Below are 23,512 nucleotides of genomic sequence, written 5' to 3' on the forward strand. Positions count from 1 at the left end.
AAGTGGGCTGCCAGTCTTGCTGTTTGCATAGTTGGCTGGAGGGGGGTGCGGGGGATGGGATGAGGGGTGGAGGGGGGGCTTCCATGATCTGATTGGGGGGAGTAGCAGTGGGCGGTGATCAAGGATGGGCCATAGGGTCAAGGTCACCTCCCCACCTCACCCAGGGTGTCGAGGCATGGACCACCATTGCCGCAGCCTGCAAGGCAGCCAACTTGCTGTGCACCCCACTATGGCCCGTGGTGTCGCTAAGTGACACCGACTCCACCCTCCCATCCCACCAACCTCTGCACCCCCACCCCCCCCCCCAACAACCAGGGGCAAACCTCCGCCTGGGTTTCCCGTGGCCCACCCAAGTGCAACGCTCAGATACCCCCTCAGTAGGGCCACAGAGCATACCCCTGGCATACCCAGCCACCGGTGCCCCTGCCAGCAGGGATGGGCGCTGGGGCCCCGGGTCCCCCATAGTGGAGGGCACCAATGATGTCAGAGGTGCGGTTCAGTGTCGGGGGAACAGCTGCGAGTGGGTGAGGAGGGGGGCGAGGGGGACATGCGGGGTCAGGAGCTGTAGTGTAGGCCGGGCCACCTTGTCACCTGTTGGATCTGATTGGGCACGGTTTATGCACCATGTGAACATATCGGCCTTTCACCCTTGCAGACAATGGACATCGGAATTCAACCAGGAATTGTGGCCTTCATCCTGGCCCCACAGCACTGGGGTATGCACTGTGGGTGTACAGGAAGGAGCTGCTCGTGGAGAACCCTACAGCAGTGCAGACTGCCCCAGTGGAACAGGAGGCAGCTGGTGAGAATGGAGAGTCGGCCATCCAACAGGCCAAGGAAGAGGTGGGAAGGAAGTGCCACATCAGGCCTCATGTGTACCGGCAGTGCCTGTCATTCGAGGACCTGCCGGACAGGACATGCTGTCAAAGACTCCGGCTGAGCAGAGGGACCATATGACATACCTGCCTGATCATGGTGCACCAGGCACCGTGGGGCTATGGAAGAGGACACCCGCTCCTGGTGGTGGTTAAAAGGAGCGTTGCCCTGAACTTTTAAACCATGGGGTCCTTTCAGGCGCCAAGTGGGAAGCTGTCTGGGATCTCACAGACCTCAGTGCACAAGTGCATCTGCATCGTAATGGAGGCCCTATATGCCCGGTCAGCAGAATATATCAAATTCAATATGGACCGAGCCACCAGGATGTCCGCCATCGCCGGGATGCCCCAAGTCCAAGAAGTGATCGACAGGATGCATGTCCACCTGTGAGCACCGGCCTATGACAAACTGTCACAAACCAAAAGGTTTTCCACTCAATTAATATGCAGCTAGTCTGTGACCATGAGATGCACGTCTGCGGCCAATACCCGAGCAGTGTTCTCAATGGCTTCATCCTGGCACACTCGACGGTTTCTGACACCTTTGAGGTGCACCCCTGGGTGAGAAGTTGCCTCTTGGGTGACAGGGGTTGTTCGCTCCACTCCAGCCATGCACGGGCCATTCTAGTCACCTCCAGGTTCACCAACAAGGAGGCCCAGCCAGTGGCATGGACATTCCACCCCACCCCGGCACTGCCCACCCCCTGGCCGACCACCCGCTCCCATGACCATCTTCCTTGCACCACCCCCCTTTACACTGCAACCCCCTCCATGATTCCTACCTGCCTCACTACGGGGTGCGGGCCCTGGGTTGGCAGTAACAGTGGGCCTGGTCCATGAGATGGATGAGGATGACAGCACACTTGTGTGATGAGCTCAGGTGCTTTGCGTCGTTTGACAATGTCTGATTCCTGCCCACGGTAGCACTTTCCATAGTCTATCTGGGTGATGCTTGCATGCAAACTGGCCATTCCATCACATGGTCCCATCAAATGCTTGGAGTGGCGGAGGTGGGGACGGTGTGATGGGGTTGTGGTTGAGATGGAGGGGGAGGGGCGGAGTACACGAATAGGGAGGAAATAGAGGGATACGGACTGAGTAAGGCAGAAGGTTTTTTTTTTGGTTAGGGCATTATGATCAGCACAGGCTTGGAGGGCAGAAGGGCCTGTTCCTGTGTTGTACGTTTCTTTGTTCTTTATTTCTTCTTTGTAATGGTTTGTGCCCCAGCCCCTGACGCTATTCTGTGTCCTGCACCCCTGCCAACTTAATTGGGTCTACTTTTCTGGCCTTATGGGACCTAACGCCCTGGCTAGGTGGATCCTTTCTCACATCACATTAGCCTGGAACATAACCTCAGCTTCTCTCTTCCCAGGTGCTGCCTGGCCTGCTGTGTGTTTCCAGCATTTTGTCTCCTTATTTTCTGCTTCTGTGAATGGATGCCATTCGCTCTTTGTTAGAATCGACAAGTGGTTATACTCCTGTGGAGCAACTGGGGGATTCACCTCAGGGGTTGTGTAAATTAGACCCACCCTCCATGAGCCACTTCACATGATATGCATTTCTATTGGCTGAATTAATATCTAAGGGGGGGCTGGCACAAACGATCAGTGCAAAAAATCAGATCAAACAAAATAAATAATTCATGTACCTTGAATTCGCTGCTTCGTCCACATTAATGCCACGGTCAAGACGATGACAATAACACACACACAAGCGACCGCTATTATGACCTTGGTTAAAAATCCATCATTACCTGGGGAAATACATTTGGAATAAGTAAGGACAATGCAGCCCAAAGAGGAAATGGAGTGGACAAAATATGCTGGTGGGAACTTGAATAATTTGACTGTGGGCAGTAGTGATTGTGTAATTACAGTGAAGCATAGAGTGTACAGCAATCAGTAATAATATAATGAGCGCTGCACTGTCATTTTTCGGAGGGAGAGTTTATTTGAACCGCCCTCTCGAGGCAAATAGGGCTTGGAATTCAATTATGTCCGAGACAGCAGTGCCCACATCCTGTAAAATAATTTAATAATGACGTCAACGAGGAAAGAATTGAAATGTACGGACAAAAGAAATACAATTACATCACGATTAATGCTTTAAGGATCATCCAGACTCGAAACATTGGCTCCCTTCTCTTAAACCCGCTGTGATTGTCCAGCATTTTCTGTTTTTGTTTCAGATTCCGACATCCGCAGTAATTTGCTATTGTCACGATTAACGCACTAATCAATTATTTTCTCAATGGCCCTTACAATTAGGCCATGGTGAAGAGCGAGATATTATTATGATATTCCACTGCCTCGTCTGAGGGAAATTATGGAGATGTATTCTGAAAATGACCCAAATACCTTTTATTCGGGATCCTCAGTCAATTCTGCAATTGTTGTCAGGTGAGCAGAAAAATCAGCCTTTTTATCTCTTTCGAAAAGAAAATGGGGGTGGGATTCTCCATCGGCCGTCGCTGAAATTGGGAAAGGCAATTGGGCAGAGAATCGGTCATGAGGCCAAAATTGGGGGGGGTGGGGGGGGGGGGGGGGGGCACCCGGGGCACCCGCCACAATGCCATGCTTCGACAGCAGCATCAATGCATTCTACTCCGCACGTACAGTTAGCACCGTTCACATATCATTAGCGGGCCTGAGCCGGTATTCTCCGGGGCCTCCACGATGCTCGACCTCTGCCAGAAGGAATTACCGATGGCGAGTCTCACTTGTAGTTTTAAAAATCGGGAAACAGGCTGATGTGGGAGAGAAAGGAGTTCGGACATGCAGAGGCACAACCGTAAGCTGCTGGATCTGCCACTGGCAAGGTTAGCTTGGGGGAGGGGGGGAGGGGAGAGTTTGTAGCCATCTGGGATGGCCACTTACAACTAGGGACAGAGAAACTCGCAAAGCCTAGCGGGTAAAATGGACAAGCCAAGACTCAGGCAGGCTCAGAGCCTGAAAATGTATATTTACAACCAAGGAGTCCAGACGGTATCGAAACTCCAAACAGTTAGCATTCTGATGGCCCGATTAGCATTGGATGGCCCACCTCCACCAGAACAAAGGACTGGTATGCTAGAGACCGGTACAGTTGCAGACATTTCGGCGCCACTCCCTGTTCAGGGGATGCGTAAACAGCGGGGTCAGCGATAACACCCAAGTATAAAGGAAGAGTTTGCCATATATTCGTTCTCTCTTGGACCTGGTGCCCGGTCATGACCGTCTCCAATTGCAGCAACACCAGAAGAAAATCCAAGTTCAACGCTCGCTACCAGACGGATGAGCCTAGCCTAGCAGCAGTTACTCCTTCGAACTCGACAGATCCAGAATCGAACAGCGGCCACTGTTTCTCTGACCTATGCTGGGTGCCCGAAGTTAAGTACAGGTTGTCTCCGTCGATAGGTGTAGTTAATGAGTAGTGTTTATGTTGCATATTAATTGTGTGTAAATAAAGTACCCTTGACCTTGAACTAACTAACTGGTGTTTGGCTCTTTGATCGATAGCCGGTTGAACCTTGTGGTGGGATCATTTGATACCTGCCGACTCTGAGCATTAGAACGTAGATATCAAAAGAAAGAAGGCTAACAGGGCCCCGGACTAGTCCTCACAGCCCCGGCTGCCAATACGGGGCACTGCACTTCCGGCCGGAGGTCCGCACGTGCGCACAGCGGCGGCCTGTAGTGGCCGCCCCGTGTAACATGGCAGACCCACACAGCGGACCGGCCGTAAGAATATAGAACCACCCCCCAGGATTGAGCACGCCCACAAATCGGTGGCCCACGATTGCGAGCCTGGCCGACCTGGAGGCCCCCCCCCCCTCCCAACCTGGTGACGGATCCCCTGCCCCCCACCAGGGCGGTCACAGACTGAGACTGCAGCCGCCATGGACCGGGTGGCGGACATTTTGAGAAATTTTCAGAGAACGCCATTTTGTGCTGGAGGCGCGGCAGAACGCGCAGTCCGAGAAAAAGCCTGCATTCAGAAAAACCTGTGCCAGATGTGCCAGAAAAAAAACATTTTTCCCAGCAATGCCTGTCGATTGCAATGACGCAGCAATCTAATGTGATAACCGAGGCTAAAAATATGAGTGATTCGTCAATTGTGCAAAGTGCCGCCCTGAACAGGCAAAAATCAGTTTCATGATACATGGCCTGGAATATTCTTTTTTCATGGACATGATCAATGAAGGCGCTGAACACCGAAACACAGAAACAGAAGAAGAAATAGCACTCGAGAAACAGATTATGGAGAAGAATCTGCAAATCATAAACCTTCTCAACAAAAAAATGAACTCCCTTCAGCAAATTATTGAGTCTCTAGAGAGAGAGAGAGAGATAAACCACATGAAAGGGAATTGCCTTGAATTGGAGGACAAATTTATTCAGTCGAAAAAAGCAATTGCTACAAGTGAAGACACTAACAGACATGCTGGGCGGGATTCTCTGATCCTGAGTGTTTCACGACGGCGTCCATACGCCCTCAGGAGCAGCGATTCTGACCCCTACAGGGGGTCAGCACAGCAGTGGAGTGACCCCCACCGTTCCAGCTGCCGATGCTGTCGTCCAGTGGGCGGTGGGGGTCTGCACATGCGAACTGCGACCGGCGCCAATGCGTGCACACAAAGTGGCTCCCTTCTCTGCGCCGGCCCCAATGCAACATGGCGGAGGGCTGCAGGGGCCGGCGAGGAGCAAAAGAGGCCCGCAGCCCGGGAGGCTGGCCCGCCGATCGGTAGGCCCTGATCGCGGGCCAGGTCATGGCAGAGGCCCCTCCGGGGGCCTCCACCGGGGGCCCTCTCCCCCCACCAGGCCGCCTTGGATGCATGCATGCCGAGGTCCCACGTGGACGGCGCTGATGGGACTCGGAACTTTTGTGCGGCCGCCCTGCCCATCCCAGGGGGAGAATCGCCGGGGGGGGGGGGGGGGGGGGCTGTAGAATGGCCCCCGACCGGCGCTGCACCGACCACGCTGGCGCCAATGTTACAATTCTCCGCTCTCCATAGAATCGGCGGACTGGCGTTGGGGCGGCGTCGCACGATTCACACCCAGGCCGGCGATTCTGCGGCCCACCGTGGCCTGAGAGAATCCCGCCCACTGTGTTCGAACTGCCGAAGCTACACACTGAGATAGGTGAATTGCATCAGGAAATCAAGCAACTGAACATCCAGAGGCAAGAACAAACTAGAAAGACAGGTGATATGGAAACCTGCCTGTAAGAGAAAAATGCAGGGCTGCAATAATAATAATCTTTATTGTCACAGGTAGGCTTACATTGACACTGCAATGAAGTTACTGTGAAAAGCCCCTCAGCACCACATTCCGGCACCCAGAGGGAGAATTCAGTATGTAAAAATTACCTAACAGCACGCCTTTCAGGACTTGAGAGGAAACCGGAGCACCCGGAGGAAACCCACGCAGAGACCGAGAGAACATGCAGACTCCACACAGACAGTAACGCAAGCCAGGAATCGAACCTGGGACCCTAGAGCTGCGAAGCAACAGTGCTACCCACTGTGCCGCCCAAGTGGTGATGGATAATCACAGAGATACCAAAGGACAGCAGCTCAGTGCTAAGAAAGCGCACTCGAGCAACTAGGTGAAAGGGTAGTCTGACCATGAAGAGGTTAAAGAAGAGCTGAGTATCATGAAATCAATGGGATGTAGCATCAGAAAGGTCTGGATCACAGTGCACATCCAAAACCCTCAAGGTACTTCTGCTGGAGAAGAACCGCTCATTGCAATCTGAAAATGCAACTCTGCGGATCACCAACAGTGACCTCAGTGATCGCATTTCAGCATTAGATCTAGGACAACAGCTCCAGCTCAAAGTCCAGTGTATGCCAGGGGCTGGTTTAGCTCACCAGGCTAAATCGCTGGCTTTTAAAGCAGACCAAGCAGGCCAGCAGCACGGTTCGATTCCCGTACCAGCCTCCCTGGACAGGCGCCGGAATGTGGCGACTAGGGGCTTTTCACAGTAACTTCATTGAAGCCTACTCGTGACAATAAGCGATTTTCATTTCATTTTCAAGATATAGACACTGGAGTGACTCCCACAGCTCCAGGTGCTGATACAGGCGTCAAACAGGTGCTGCGGGTCTGCGGATGCGCGCTGGGGCCGGTGCGAATTCGTGCATGCGCGCTAGCTTCCTTCTCCGCGTCGGCGCCGGCGCAACATGGCGGAGAGCTACAAGGTCCGGCGCGGAGTAAAAGAGGCCCCCACCAGGAGAGGCTGGCCCGCCGATCGGTAGGCCCCGATCGCGGGCCAGGCCACGGTGGAGGCCCCCCCGGGGTCGGATACCCCCTCCCCAACCAGGCCGCTCCCCCGTAGGATGGAGGTTGAGGTCCCGGCGGGCAAGACACATGTGCCGGTGGGACTTGGGCTATCTTGGCGCTACTCGGCCCATCCCGCGCAGAGAATCGCAGTGGGGAGGCCACGTAGAGCAGCCCCCGACTGGCGCCGCGCCGACTGCGCCAGTGCCAATTCTCCGGTACCCGGAGAATCGGCAGACCAGCGCGGGGCAGTGTCATGTGAATCGCGCCGGCATGGCGATTCTCCGACTCGGCCCCGGGAATAGAGAATCCCGCCCAAAGCCTTGAGAGAGAAAACAGAAAGGAATAAGAGTTCTTCATGATTCAGCAACAGGGGCAAAATTCTCCGACCCCCCGCAGGATCAGAGAATCGCCCGGGGCCGGCGTAAATCCCGCCCCCGGTGTGGCAGAAATTCTCCGCCACCCAGGAATTGGTGGGGGCGGGAATCACGCCCCGCCGATCGGCGTGCCCTCCGCGCCGATCGGCAAGCACCCTGCGGCGATTCTCGGGCCCGCAATGAGAGCACCAGAGCGGTGAGCGCTGGCCGAACTGTGGTCCCTGGCCCAAACCCACATCCACTGTCCGGCCATCACCCCCCCACCCCTAGCACACATTCTGCAGCCAGCCCAACCCATCCCTCATGCCCATCTCACAGAGCACCAAGACTGGTTGAAACGTAAAGTGGTGCTTATTGTGCAATGGTGAACATACACACACAGGTTTGTGCCCTAGTCCCTAATGCTATACTGTGTGCTGCACCCATGCAAAACTAACTGGTGTCAATCTTTCTGGCCTCAAGGGCCCTAACTCTATGCCTAGGTGCATCCCAGGCAGTACATCAGGAGTGAAGGTGGCCTGCTTCAATTCCCGCACTGTGACCTGGGGCTCCTGGTGGCCACCTTCTGGGGCGACCGGGCTTGGATTGGCCTGGCTCATGCTCGGGTATCTCAGATGGTATGGTGCCACTCACTTCTGCCTGCTGCCCATCAGATGCACCTGAGACAGGGGGGAGGGAGTAGAATCCAAGGCGCTGTGGTGTTCCAGCTCCTTCCCTGCAGGGATCACTGGCACAGGCCCCATCACCTCCTCCACCCTCAGAGTGCTTGATGGCACCCAAGGTACTCCATGGGATGTGGGTGCGAGCAGAGCTAATCCCTGAGGCTCCCCCCGTCAACTGGCGCTGCCAGTCCTGGATGCCAGCTTCCGTCTCAACCAGGGTCTCAATGCTGGTGGCCACAAGCAGAGACATTGGCCACTTCCCTCTGGGACTGTGCCACATCACCCATTCACGGTGCCACCACTTTCTGGACCTGTGCCATATTAGCCAGTGACTGCACCACCTCCTGCTGGGTCTGTGCCACATCAACCAGTGCAATGCCACCAATGCCCTCAGTCATGACCCACTCTGATCGGGTCACACTCTGGAGGCCGCAGAAATGTCCAGGTAGCCCTGGTATGTGGCTGCCTGTGACAGGGCAGCCCTCTCCTGGGTCAAAGCCCCTGCCCACACAGAGTGCCCCTGGCCCTGGCCATCTTGGCCGATGGCCAATACATTTGGCCCCAAGGCCATGCGGTGTTGGTCTGGGTGGCAAGCGTGATGGGCACCACCTCCTGCTCCTGCAGGCTGCTGTCCTCCTCCAACTACAGCTGCAGGAGCTGGATGGTTGCTTACACTCGCCATGGGGAACCTCAACTCAGCACTTGCTTGCTCGATGCAGACCTCCACCCAGTGACTGTCCTCTCTCTGGGGCCACCAACCGGGTGCAGTGCCCCCTGCTCTGCTGTGGTGAGAGTCTACAGGTCTGGCAGTCCCTGTTTTTTCCCTCTGCCAGCAGTTGTAGGCTGCCTACTCCTGGTGACAGTTGGGAGATGGAAAATGCACAGTGTTTGACATCGAGATGCAAGAAGCACAGGGGGTGCATAGCTGGTGGCCTTCGTGGCCAGTGCACCGGGTCATGGCACTCGCTACCGGTGCAGGCATGTGGTGCAGAGTGGGGGTTTGGTCATACTCCAGGTGAGAGGAGGGTTACGGGTGTGTGGGATGGGGTTGGTGGCAGGGGCATAGTGCTGTGTGTTCATCCTGGTCAGCCCGAGGAGGTTGTGCAGTTTTTTACAGCACTGCTGTCCGGTCCTGGCAGTGGGGCTCATGGCGCTCTTGAACTCTGCCACCTGCACCAGGCCCAATGTTCGACGGTGGGTGGCAGCCTCCTTCCCACCCCAGGGAACAGGGTGGACCACCTCTCCTCTACGGCGTCCAGCAGGATCTCCAGCTCTGCGACCGTAAACTGGGAGGGCCGCTTTCCACTTTCCATGCTGCCATCTTGTTGGCTGAGATGAGTGTGTTTGGGGAGTGGAGTGCTAATATGCAGCTTGTTAGCCTCTCGAGTGTCCCTGCTCCAACGAATCTGATACCGTTTTCATTAGAATCACTCGAGTTTCACGTGGCACAGGTGCTAACCCATTAATGGATCATGAATTGCTCCAGGACCGACACCAATTTAGTTGTCATGAAATTCCATCAACTCAGTCCCGGCGTCAACACTTAGTTTCTGAAACGGAGAATTCCGCCCAGGGTATTTGAAAAATATCTTCATTATATAATTATATAAATAATCTGCAAGGCCCAAGTCAGAAGTGTGATGCAATATTCCCCACTTGCCTGGATGAGTGCAGCTCCAACTACACTCAAGAAGCTTGACAACATCCAGGACAAAGCAGCTCTGCTTGATTTCTCCCCCTTCCACTAACATTCACTCCCTCCATCACCAACGCACAGTGCCAGCCGTGTGTACGATCCACAAGATGCACTGAAGCAACTCACCAAGGCTCCTTCGACAGTACCTTCCGAATCTGCAATCTCTACACCCAGAATGATAAAGGCATGGACAAACCACCATCAGCATGTTCCCCTCTGGGTTACTCACATCCTGACTTTGAAATATATTGCCGTTCCTTCTCTGTCACTGGCTCAAAATCTGGGAACTCCCTCCCTAACAGCATAGTGGGTGCTCCTACACCTCAAGAACTGCAGCAGTTCAAGAAGGCAGTTCACCATCACCTTGTCAAGGGTTGCTTAGGGACGGGCAATAAATACTGGTGCAGTCGGCGACACCCATGTCCCATGAAAGGATAAACACAACCTTGAGGCCATCGAGAGGTTACCAGAGTAAATAAAGCGACAGTTCGCGGACATGATCATGTGTAAAGTTGGTGAAATAGTAGCTCCTGAAAACATGCCAGGCATTTTCCATCTGTGGATTGCTCATCATTGAAATAAAGAAGTTACATTTTTATAGCACTCTCCCTGATCTTCATCAGTCTCAAAGTGAACTCTTTATCCCAATGACCTATCCTCATGTACAGTTATTTATTAAATTCTGGCACATTTGCTTCCATTGATAAAATGAAAAGAATCTGGCATGTTCGATCACATTACATTAATATGTACCTTTATTGGAGTTTATTTGAAAAGTGCCTTTTCCTGATCCGATTGAGTTGGTAGCCTCACAGGTACAGTTTCCGTTCATCAATATAGTCCCAGCCTTTATGAATACAGTCTTTGTATTAGTCTCCATTCCTTCGGGTAACCTTGGGAGAGCCAAACATGCACATTTAAGAAATGACTTGGTGACTAAATCCAGGTGGCTAATATTAGCTCTGAGCTCCATAGAGCTGCCAGCTCATTATGCGCTCCTACAGACTGTACCTACCACTAGATGAACTGATAAAGGATGTCAGGTATGGTGTACAATGGGGCATGAGTGACATACCTGATATAAATGAATTAAGCAACAATGTATTGACTCTAAATGACAATGGAAAAGTCAAGATCCGATGCTCTGAGATAGAGGAACCATCTAAGTACCCTACTCGACGATAAACACCAAAGTTACATCCAAGAATGCAATCCTGTTCAGATTAGCAACGGCAGGTGACCAGTGACCTGAGTAGTCACTGAAGGTCCAACCGCAACAGTATGAGGGTGATCAGATGTCGAGTACAGTCACTGGAGTGCAGTATAGTATCCATGGATCTGAGAATGGGACTCTGGAGGATGAATTTGAGAGATGAACAACTTTTGAAATGAATGGTTGGTGGAGGGTGCTCAGAATCAGCTGGATGGACAGAAAGACAAATGTTTGGGTTTGATCAAGGGGAGGAGTTTAGGAATCAAAAGGGTTCCTCAAAACAGTTAGCAATAAACGATAGCCGAATATGGAGAATGGAAATGAATAGCTGATAATAGAGCACAGAACATAGAATTCCTATAGTGCAGAAGGAGGCCATTTGGCCCTTGATGGAACCATCAATTCAGCGAACACGTGTAGTTGGATCTGAACAGAGGCTTTAATACACTTACAATAGAGCCAGCCTATTCGTCGTTGAACTTCAGATGAAATGGCAGGCTGGCTCTAAGGCACTGACCTTTATACATCGGTCCCAGGGGGAGGAGTCCTGGGCAGAGCCAAGGGAGGAGCCCAGTACAAACTCTTGTGTACTCCCAGAGCGACTCCCCCTGGTGGTCGGATAGTGCAACTGCAGTTACAATAGGTAGATAACGAACATATATACATGGAGTGATATTGGCAACTATATAGTGTGAATCACATTCACCACATTCATCCCCTGTTAAAAAAAATCAAGTCCGGCGGGGGTGATGGCTCAAAGAGTCAGTCTGTCCGGTGGACAAATTGTCCGTTTTGATCTGCGGAGCACCGGGGTTGCAGCCTCTTGCGGTGGCTGGGCAGGCGTCGAGGTCTGGGGTACGGTTGCCAGCTCCGGGGCGAGTCTTGTCCGAGCCTCAAACACCTCCTGGTCGAATGGAGACTGGGGGCGCGCTGGTGCTGGTGCTCGGGACTGGTGGGGTGAGCTCGCAGAATCGGGGGCGCAAGGGGGCGGCTGCATAGGGAACGGGGAAAGGAGTTCCTCGGTGGGGGTAGATGGGGGGCTGGATCCAGCGGGTGCCAGGTCCCGGAGGGATACTGTGTCCTGGCGACCGTCCGGGAACTCAACAAATGTGTACTGTGGGTTGGAATGAAGCAGGCGCACCTTTTCAACAATGGGGTCGGTCTTGTGCGCCCTGACGTGCTTCCTTAGGAGAACCGGGCCTGGCGTCCTCAGCCACGCCGGAAGTGAAATCCCTGTGGTAGTGCCCCTGGAAAAAATGAAGAGCCGCTCGTGGGGGGTTTGGTTGGTAGCTGTACACAGGAGGGATCTAATTGCGTGGAGCGCGTCAGGGAGGACTTCCTGCCATTGGGAAACCTGGAGCTTCCTGGACCTGAGGGTCAGTAGGACGGTCTTCCAGACCATCGCGTTCTCCCTCTCCACCTGTCCGTTCCCCCTGGGGTTGTAACTGGTAGTCCTGCTCGAGGCGATGCCCTTGTCGAGCAGGTACTGACGCAGCTCGTCACTCATAAAGGACGCACCCCGGTCGCTGTGCACGTATCTGGGGAAACCGAACAGGGTGAAGACTCTACGCAGGGCCCTAATGACTGTGTGGGAGGTCATATCGGGGCATGGAATGGCGAAGGGGAATCGGGAGAACTCGTCAATAATGTTAAGGAAGTAAATGTTTTTGTTAGTGGAGGGGAGTGGCCCTTTTAAATCGATCGCAAAGCGTTCAAAGGGCCTAGAAGCCTTGACCAGGTGGGCCCTGTCTGGTCTATAGAAGTGCGCTTTGCACTCCGCACAGATCGGGCAGTCCCTGGTGACCGCTTTTACCTCCTCGTTGGAGAAAGGCAGGTTTCGGGCTCTGATGTAGTGGGCGTGCCGGGTGACCGAGGTCATAGTGGATGGCTTTTAGGAGGCTGATTTGCGCGCTGACGCATGTCCCGCGGGATAGGGCATCCGAGGGCTCGTTGAGCTTCCCCGGTCGATATTTGATATCATAATTGTAGGTGGAGAGTTCAATCCTCCACCGAAGAATTTTGTCATTTTTAATTTTGCCCCTTTGCGAGTTGTCGAACATGAAGGCGACTGACCGTTGGTCGGTAATGAGGGTGAACCTCCTACCTGCGAGGTAGTGCCTCCAGTGTCGGATAGCCTCCACGATGGCTTGTGCTTCCTTCTCGACTGAGGAGTGTCAGAGTTCTGAAGCGGATAGGGTACGGGAGAAAAATGCAACGGGTCGCCCTGCTTGGTTTAAAGTGGCTGCTAGCGCTACCTCTGAGGCGTCGCTCTCAACCTGAAAGGGAGTGGATTCATCCATCACCCGCACGGCTGCATTGGCGATGTCGTCCTTGATGCAGCTGAAGGCCTGGCGTGCCTCAGCAGACAGGGGAAATAGTGTGGCCTTGAAGAGTGGGCGAACTTTGTCCGCATATTGCGGGACCCACTGGGCGTAGTATGAAAAGAGCCCCAAGCACAGTTTGAGGGCCTTGGGGCCATGGGGGAGGGGGAGTTCTAAGGCGCATGCGGTCAGGGTCTGGGCCCATGACTCCGTTCTCCACGTCGTAGCCGAGGATGGCCAGTCTGTTTGTGCGGAACACGCATTTCTCCTTGTTATATGTAAGGTTTAACTTTTGGGCCGTCTGGAGAAAACGGTGGAGGTTGGCGTCGTGGTCCTGCTGGTCATGGCCGCAGATGGTAACATTATCCAGATACGGAAACGTGGCCCGCAGCCCGTACTGGTCTACCATTCGGTCCATTGCTCGTTGGAACACCAAAACACCGTTAGTGACGCCGAAGGGAATCCGGAGGAAATGGAAGAGGCGGCCATCGGCCTCGAACGCCGTGTAGTGGCGGTCCTCCGGGCGGATTGGGAGCTGGTGGTATGCAGACTTCAGATCCACCGTGGAAAATACCCGATATTGGGCGATCTGGTTTACCATGTTTGCAATTCTGGGGAGGGGATACGCATCTAGGAGCGTAAAGCGATTGATGGTCTGGCTATAATCGACGACCATGCGGAATTTTTCTCCGGTCTTGACGACCACCACCTGAGCTCTCCAGGGACTGTTACTGGCCTCTATGATCCCCTCACTGAGCAGCCTTTGGACCTCCATTCTGATAAATACCCTATCCTGCAGGCTGTACCGCCTGCTGCGGGTGGCTACCGGTTTGCAATCCGGGGTGAGGTTGGCGAAGAGAGGAGGGGGGGCGATGCGCAGCGTGGCGAGGCTGCAGATAGTGAGTGGGGGCAGGGGCCCGCCGAAGCTGAGGGTGAGACTCTTGAGGTTACATTGGTAATCCAAGCCTAAGAGGAGTGGCGCGCAGTGGTCGGGCAAGACATACAGTTTAAATTTGGAATAGCTAGCGCCTCGAATCGTTACTGTAGTGCGGCCTTGGATTTGGATGGAATGGGAGCCCGAAGCGAGGGCGATAGTTTGGTTGACGGGATAAATAGGGAGGGAACAGCGTCTTACCAGCTCTGGGTGTATGAAGCTATCTGTGCTCCGGAGTCGAAGAGGCACGACGTGTTGTACCCGTTGATCTGGACCTCCGTCTTCGAATTTCTCAGATGCTTGGGGCGAGATTGGTCGAGGGTGACCGCGTTGAGTTGCGGGCCCCGTGGTGGGTGCCCGGGGGAGTCGAATTCTTCCGATCGGGCGTCCTGTCGAGTAGATGCCGCTGCGTTCTGGCGAGCTTGATGCAGGAGCATTGCGCTGAGTTGCGGGCCATGTGGTGACTGCCCGGGGAGGTCGTACTCCTCCGATGAGCTGTTTGAGTCTGGGGATGCAGCTAAGGCCCGTGGAGGGTGGTGATGAAGATGGTGTCCAAGACCCTCCAAATGGGCACCCTAACCTAGGGCACTCTCCTGCCCTATCCCTGTAACCCCGCTAAACTTCGGACACTCAGGGGCAATTTAGCATGGCCAAATCCACCTAACATGTACATCTTTGGACTGTGGAAGGAAACCGGAGCACCCGGAGAAAACCCACGCAGACACTGGGAGAAAATACAAACACCACACAGACAGTCACCCAAGGCCGGAATTGAACCCTGGTCCCTGGCGCTGTGAGGCAGCAGTGCTAACCAATGTGCTACCGTGCCTGCCCAACGTACTTTTTTCAGAAACCCAAATAGTGAGGCATAAAATTCAAATTGTGTTTGTTTTACATATGAATGCAGTGGCGTTTCTGCATATCAGTATGCAATCTGATGATGGTGAGTTTAGGAAATGACCTCGCTCTGCCTTGCCAATCTATATCCATCTCTCCACAGATTCTAAATTCTCTACTTGTATTTTCTAAGCAACATGGAGAAATATATCCAGCATCAGTCACTGAAGATTCCTCTCCAATATCCTTGTGTGTCTGACATATTCACAAATGATGCCCTGAAAACTGACATGAAGATAAATATTGTACCGACAGTCCTGTTTTGCCAATTTGATATGGATATCAGAACCGCTGTGAATGCACCTGAACCTCCATTATCTATACAGATTTCAAAATATACACAAGGAAATTATGAATAAATTAAGCACATATTTACTCTTGCCAACTGTAGTTTGTTGCTGGAGGATTGGCTTTCGCGTCACATGTGAGGTTTAAACCCCCGTTCCCTTCAGAATGCTTTATGGTCACTATTGGTGAATCTACAGAGGAAACAGTGTTCAAATGGTCAGTGCCTCATGAATAGAATAGAATTCAGTTCTGCACATTGATACAAGTGGCTACCATGGCAAGAAACAGTTGTCAACTATGGGACGTGAGAATATTGGATACAGTGATTCTTTTTTTAATGCCAGATGAAGCACGAGCGTGTGTAGAACAAAGGAAACCACCACAGTTCAAAGAGTTATAGAATCCATACAGTGCAGAATGAGGCCATTTGGCCCATCGGGTCTGTATGGACGTTGAAAGAGCACCCCACCCTGGACCAATTCCACATACTACCCCGTAAGCCCATAACCCTACCTAACCTTTTGGACATGAAGGGACAATTTAGAATCGAAAATCCACCTAATTTGCACATCCTTGGACTGTGGGAGGAAACCAGAGCACCCAGAGGAAACTCACACAGACACGGGAAAATGTGCAAACTCCACACAGTCACCCAAGGTTGGAATTGAACCTGGGTCACTGGTGCTGTGAGGCAGCAGTGTAAACCACTGTGCCACCATGGCGCCCATGGTCCCTGGAACATTCACTCCCTCCACTACAGTAGCAAGATACACTCAGGAAACTAACCAAGGCTCCTTAGGCAGCACCTTCCAAACACACGACTGCTACCATCTAGAAGGACATGGACAGAAGATATCTGGGAACATCACCACCTGGAGGTCCCCCTCCAAGTCACTCACCATCCTGACTTGGAAATATATGGGCTGTTCCGTCTCTGTCTCTGGGTACAATTTCTGGAGTTCCTTCCTAACAGCAGTGGGTGTACACCACAGGGACTGCAGTTGATCAAAAAAAGCAGCTCACCATCACCTTCTCAAGGGGCGATTTGTGCTGGGCAATAAATGTTGGCCTAGCCAGCGACACCCACATACCTTCAATGATTTTTTAAAACTTGCACTGATAACTAAAGTCTTCTATCGTAAGGTCCATTCTGCACCGCAACAACCTGCTGGATTGATATAGCAACCGAGTAAAATATCCCAAGGAGCCTAACCGCCCAAAGTTAAAATAACCTTGAATTTCTGCAAACATGTGATTACGTTTTTTTTAAACATCCATCTGAAGAGCAACCAGGGATGGCAACAAATATTTTTCTCACCAGCGAAGTGCACATCCTGAAAATGAATTTTTAAAAAAGACGATGCAACGTTCCTTAAATCTAACTTCTGGAAGAATATGTTCATTTTTGATTTATTTAATATATTCAGGGACAAGTTTAAAACTTCTCCAGTTGAGCAGGAGATTGCTGCTTTGTTGGTGAATTATAAAGCACTTTGAATGGGAACTTACAGAGGATGGATAATTTCACAGTGTAACTCTCGCTGCTGTTTGATGCTGGGTGGGAGATAACACAAATCACCGTTTGACCATCAGTGGAATGGGTGGGTGCCATCTTGTACAGGCTGGTGACAGTCTTTGTCCCATTGTTGTTTTCACTCTGGGTTGTTGTCCAGTTTCCATGCAGACTGGAAATCCACATGATCTTGGCCGCCGGATTCCCATCAGCTGAAGTACAATTCGCCACAGGCACTTCTGAAAGACCAGCTTGTGCAGGAACCTTCGTCGCTCTGTTCCTGGGACTGACTTGGGGGAGATGAACAACAAATAGATTCAACGCCTGTTTCAAACATGTCAATAGTTTGTAATTAATCAAAAACAGAGACATACATTACTGGCTCTCTGCATAAATGCACTTAGAATTTGGCACAAATAAATGAATTATTGGCACAGATTGAGGTTAATGGTGTGACACACGTAAGAAATAGTTATATATATATATATATATATATATAGTTTACATTTGTGGCAGTAATGTTATTTTGAAACCTCTGGTTTAAAAGACATAGAGGCAGTGTACCTCCTGAAACTGTAATTAAGAAGTCAGAAAAGTGAAGTGATCATTCATTCTAACCATGAACTTGTTTAAATATAGATGGCAAATGGGATATTGCTTTGATTGTGAGAGATTCCATGGGGTGTAGTTAATTTGAGGGATTATGTTTAGTCCTACCTAAGCAGGTCATGGGATATCTCAGTGCGATACAGATGATGTAAATAATGGGAGAGGCAGGTCTGTCTATAGTTTGCAGTTTTGAGAAATGCTGTTAGGTTGAGCAGAAAGGTCTGACAAGACAGAAAAATGTACTGGATCTTCTCTTGAGAGGATCTCTCTCCAAAGGCCTGTACAGATAAGCAAGTAAACCTGTTCTGTTAACTTTATTTTTAAGTTGCATTGGAAATGTATTGGTTGCTTGTTTGGAATATTTATAGTGATGGTGTAGGGCTATTCAAACCTGCTAGGTCGGATGTGAAATTTACAGAATGGAAGGATAAAGGTTGAGAGAAAGTGGGAGACTTATTTTTAGAAGGTTGGTTTGTTAGCTTAGGGGAACTGAAAGAGGAATATGTACTCACAGATGCTGAAGGGTTCAGGTATCTCCAGGTGCGCAGCTGGGTCAAAAAGTACTTTTCAGTCTTTCTGATGAAGCAGCCTTCTACGTTGCTCGAGAGGATCTTATCCTCTGGTTCAGAGGTGGCCAGCACGTCGAATATATACCAGCAGATGGTGGGGGAGGAGATGGGCTCTGTTCCGGATGAGAAGGCAAAGTGGATGGAGGAGCAGGGTCCACTCTTGGAGGAGGAGGTTTTGAGTGAGGCACTGAGGAGGGTGAACTTGACCTCATCCTGTGCTAGGCTGAGTCTCATCCAGCTGAAAGTAGTGTTCCGAGCACACCTTACGAAGGCTAGAATGAGTCGATTTAAAAAAAAAATTTAGAGTACCCAATTATTTTCTCCAATTAAGGGGCAATTTAGTGTGGTCAATCCACCTACCCTGCACATCTTTGGGTTCTGGGGGTGAAACCCACACAGACACGGGGAGAATGTGCAAACTCCACATGGACAGTGACCCAGGGCCGGAATTCAAACCCAGGTCCTCAGCGCCGTAGACAGCAATGCTAATCACTGTACCACCGTACTGCCCCGAATGAGTCGTTTTTTTGATAGATGCACTCGGTGTCTGGGGGCCCGGCACATCTTCTACTCATGGTCTGCTCGTGGTTAAAGCTGGCGGACTTCTGGAGTCCTTTATTTGAGACTATATCAGCAATCCTGAACATTGGGCTGGAGCCTTGCCCATTGGTGCCGGTTTTTGGGGTTTTGATTGTGCATGATCTCCAGATGGGGCGGGGGCAGACGTCCTGGCCTTTGCATCACTGGTGGCAAGGAGGAGGATCTTAATGGGCTGGATGTCTATTACACTGCCAAGCACCTCGGAATGACTGGGAGACTTGATGGAGTTTTTACATCACAAGAAGTTTAGGTTTAACCATGAGAGCATCAATGGAAGGGTTTTACTCTAGATGGTGGCCGTTTATAGTGTACTGTAAAGAGCTGGTCATGGTTAGCTGTTGGGGGGGGGGTGGTGGAAAACAGTTTGGGGAGGGGGGAACTTACTAACTTAAAACAGTAAAGTTGTATTGTTGTAAGGGAAGAGTGGGTGTGGGTGGGGAGGAGGTTCCTGCTGTTTAATTGTAATTCTGTGTTTTATTAATTTTGTTCTAAAATTGTTTAAAAGTTTGAATAAAAATATTTCCAAAAAGATACAGATGGATCACTGGTGGTAATGATGTTGCAACAACCATGTCCTGGGGTGCTTCCAGACTTTGTGGAAACAAGCTCACAAGTTGAGACAGGAGGTGGACAAATCAAGGAGTAACAATAAGTTACTCCCTAGGGTGGCATGGTGGCACAGTGGTTAGCATGCAGCTTCACAGCGCCAGACACTCAGGTTCAATTCCAGTCTTGGGTTACTGTCTGTTTGGAATTTGCAGTTTCTCTGTGTCCATGTGGATTTCCTCTGGGTGCTCTGGTTTCCTTCCATAGTCCAAAGATATGCAGATTAGATGGATTGGCCGTGCTAAATTTCCCCTTAATTTATAAGGCTGTGCACGTCAGGTGAGGTTGTGTTAATAAGGGGGAGTGGGCCGAGGAAGGGTGCTCTTTCAGGGGTTTGGTGCAGACTCAATGGGATGAATCACCTCCTTCTGCACCCTAGGAATTCTATGTTTCTACAATCTGTAAATGCCCAGGATCTAGTTCGATCTTGCTATACATGTCGCACACGATGACAATAGGAAAACCTCAAGCGATAATCAAACCCTAGGTGGGTAATAGTCTTATTACCCACTCTGGCATTTGAGAAACCTTTTACCCAGGTCCTAATTGATTCTGTGGGGCCCCTTCCTAAGATGAAAAGTGGGCGTCAGTATTTTCTGACCATTTGGATGTGATTACTAGAATTCTGGAGACCATTTCATCACAACATGTTACAGGTAAGAAAGAGGGTGTAGAGGTTTTAACTGAATGTTTTACGAGGTATGGATTATCAAAACAAATCCAATCAGATCAGCAATCCAATTTTTTTCAGTTATTCGGCGCAGTTATGGGTAACCTAGGAGCAAAGTGATTTAATTCAACTGCGAGTTATCCAGAATCCCAGGGAGTATTGGAAAGGTGGCATCAAACTTTAAAGACCATTTTGAGGACCTATAGTCAAAATTATCCAAAGGATGGAATGCGACACTTACAGGTAATGAACTATCTCTTCAAGGAGACAACATCACATCCACGGACGACAAAACATTCAATGCTAGAGGAAATGCTGGACGCTGGCAATCTGGGAGGGGGAACTACGGGGACCTGTATGGATGACTACTAGAAAGGGCACACTCCCCACTGGATGAGACATGGGAAAAATGGGAGGAAGAACTAGGGATTGAAATAGGGTGGGACCTCTGGAGCGAAGCACTGAACAGATGTGACCACCACCTCCACTTGCACAAGGCTAAGCCTCATGCAATTGAAAGTGGTACAAAGAGCACACCTAACGGGAACCTGAATGTGAAGGTCCTTCCCGGAGGTAGAGGACAAGTGTGAACAGTGCCAGAAAGCCCAGCCAACCACACCCACATGTTCTGGGCATGCCCCACATTGGTCAGGCTCTGGACAGCCTTCTTTGAAGCAATGTCCAAGGTTGTGGGGATGAGGGTGGAACCAAACCCAAAAGTGGCAGTCTTCGGGGTGTGATCACTAGAACTCTAGAAACCATTTCATCACAACATACGTAGGTAAGAGGATGTAGAGGCGTTAAATAAATGTTTTATGAGATACAGATTACCAGAACAAATCTAATCAGTACAGCGGTCCAATTATTTTCTGTTATTCAGGTCACTTCTGGATAGCTTAGAAACAAAGCAATTTAATTCAACTGCGGTTCATCCAGAATTCCAAGGAGCATTAGAAATATGGCATCAAACTTTATAAACTATGTTGAGGACCTATAGTCAGGATTATCCAGAGGATAATCAGACCAGCCAGAACTATTCATGTGGAGTGGAGCCGATGCCCTTGCCTTTGCTTCCCTAATCACACGCTGGAGAATCTTGCTCAGCTGATCATCAGCAGCACCACCCAAAGCTGCAGACTGGCTGGCTGACATGTCTGAATTGCTCCACATGGAGAAAATCAAATTCACCATTTGAGAGTTGGAGGGGGGCTTCCACAAGACATAGAAGCCATTCACCAGCTTGTTCCTAGACCTGTTTGAAGGCAATAGACAACAGAGTGAGGGGTGAGCATAGGGGCCACCTAAGCACCAAAGAACTGGGAAAGGGGGAAAGGGGTAGGGTGAGAAGGGGACAGGAACAGGTGGAATAGGCCAAGAACAAGGACACAATGACAGAGGGTCCCAGGTCAGAATGGGGCCAGTCAAGGCAGCTCCCCGGTACAGGGAGAGATATCAGTACCACACCCACCCCCCCCCCCCCTCTCCCCACATTCCTGGACGGAAAAGTCCATTCGAACTGGCAAACAAACAGAACCAGCTACATGACCTCGGGCCCTGCCGGAGCCGGCATAAGCAAAACCCGACAAAAATGTAAATAAATCAAGATGTCAAGGGAACACCTAAACAGGGGAGGGGGAGGAGAGAGGCCTGGACTAACTGGCAAGGGAGGGAAGGGGAATGGGGGGGGGGGGGGGGGGAGCTATTCATTTGTAAATACATGATGATCTCTTTCTGTAAACTATGTAAAAAATGCGAAATTCCAATAAAAATATTTTTAAAAAAAGGATTATCCAGACAATTGTGATGAAAGAGTTCCATTTGTACTATTTTCAACTAGGGAAGAACCTAATGAATCAACTAAATTCAGTCCATTCGAATTGATTTCTGGTCATGAGGTAAGGGGACCATCATATTGATTGAGGAGAAAATGCTGAGTCTGTCTTCTGAGATCACATTGTTGGACGATGTGTCAAACTTTAGGAAGAGATTAACTATTCTGCGGAGTTGGCCAGAAAGCATTTTAAACGGTCACAATATGTGATGAATGAAAGGGCAATTTAAAAAAAAATCACAAATGTGTACTTGTGTTAGTGTGCGAAACTCTTAGTATTATTACCAGTGGTAGGTGAACCATTAAAAGCACGATTTAATGGTCCTTAGCAAATCGAAAGGAAATTGAGTGAGGTGAATTATTTGATGGTGAATTTGAGGTGACTTATTTGATAAGAATGCCAGACAGAATGAAAGCTCAGGGTGTGTCATGTTCAGAGTGTATTTTGGTAGGGAAGGAAATAAGGAAGATGTGTTAGTCATTGTAACTCACAGAATAGTGATAAATCCTGAGATTCTGAATTTGAAATTCCCGAAATTAGATTGGACAATAAGGGAGTAATAAGAAATTTAGATAAATTACGGAGTTACCTTCCAGATGAGAAGTAGAGTAACCTGAAAGAGTTATCAAGTTACATGGAGCTACATGTGGGAACAAATTACAAAGTGCAACGTGAATTATATATGATGTAGATGGAGGAAATGTGATTCCAATTAAGCAGCATCCATATAGACTGAACCCACAAAGGTTGGCACAGGTACAAAAGGAAGTTGAAAGATGCTTAAGAATGATATGATTGAAGTGAGTTGGATGATTGGAGGTCACCTATTGCGATGGTACCAAAAGATAGAATGCAATGATTGTATGTCGTCTATAGGAAAATCAATTAAGTTACAAAGTCAGATTTGTATCCTATTCCTCATATGATAGACTATTGAAAAGATGGGACAAGAAAATTGTATTACCAAAAGTGACTTACTTAAAGGATGCTGGCAAGTACCTTTATGAGAAAGGGCAAAGGGAGTTTCAGTTTTTGTAGCAGCAAATGGTCTGTATTAGTTTAAAGTTATGCCGTTTGGAATGAAGAATGCACCAGCAACATACCAAGCACTAACCAACAACATAATCTCTGAACCAAAGTATTGTGCAGTGTACATAGACAATTTGATGGTGTTCTGTAAAATGTGGAAAGAGAATGTTGAAAATTTGAAGGAATTCTTTGATCAACTACAGGAGGCTGGCTTTGTGTTAAATGTGACTAATAATGAGTTTGCGAAAGACTAAGTCACATTTTTAGGCCATGCTGTTAAACATGGTAAGGTGGTCCATTGGATGTGAAAACGGAAGTGATTGGTGAGTTCGCAATAACATCAGTGCAAACAGAAGTTCTGAGATTTCTAGGCCTGACAATTTCTGTGCCAAATTTCAGCAATGTGATAGCTCAACTGACTGTCTACTTTTAAAAAAGAACCAGAAATGGCATTGGACGCAAAAATTTCAGGAGGTTATTGACAATCTGAAAATTGTCTTAACCACCATACCAGTTTTGGTGACACCAAATTATGACAAGCAATTCAAGGTGGCCATTGAT

General features: G+C 50.0%; 1 protein-coding gene across 3 annotated transcripts in view; it reads right to left on the reverse strand.

The window, feature by feature from the left end:
* Positions 1–23,512, reverse strand: part of LOC119974996 (nectin-1-like) — a 62,187-nt gene that overhangs the window by 21,584 nt on the left and 17,091 nt on the right. For all 3 annotated transcript variants that reach the window (XM_038814418.1, XM_038814420.1, XM_038814419.1), the window contains exons 3-6: positions 17,033–17,326; positions 15,612–15,714; positions 10,624–10,763; positions 2,524–2,628 (exon numbers count right to left, since the gene is read on the reverse strand). In XM_038814418.1, the coding sequence (XP_038670346.1) occupies positions 2,524–2,628; positions 10,624–10,763; positions 15,612–15,714; positions 17,033–17,326 (642 nt within the window). The remainder of the gene's footprint in view (positions 1–2,523; positions 2,629–10,623; positions 10,764–15,611; positions 15,715–17,032; positions 17,327–23,512) is intronic.

The sequence above is a fragment of the Scyliorhinus canicula genome, chromosome 12 (assembly GCF_902713615.1).
Source record: "Scyliorhinus canicula chromosome 12, sScyCan1.1, whole genome shotgun sequence".
NCBI classification, from domain to species: domain Eukaryota; kingdom Metazoa; phylum Chordata; class Chondrichthyes; order Carcharhiniformes; family Scyliorhinidae; genus Scyliorhinus; species Scyliorhinus canicula.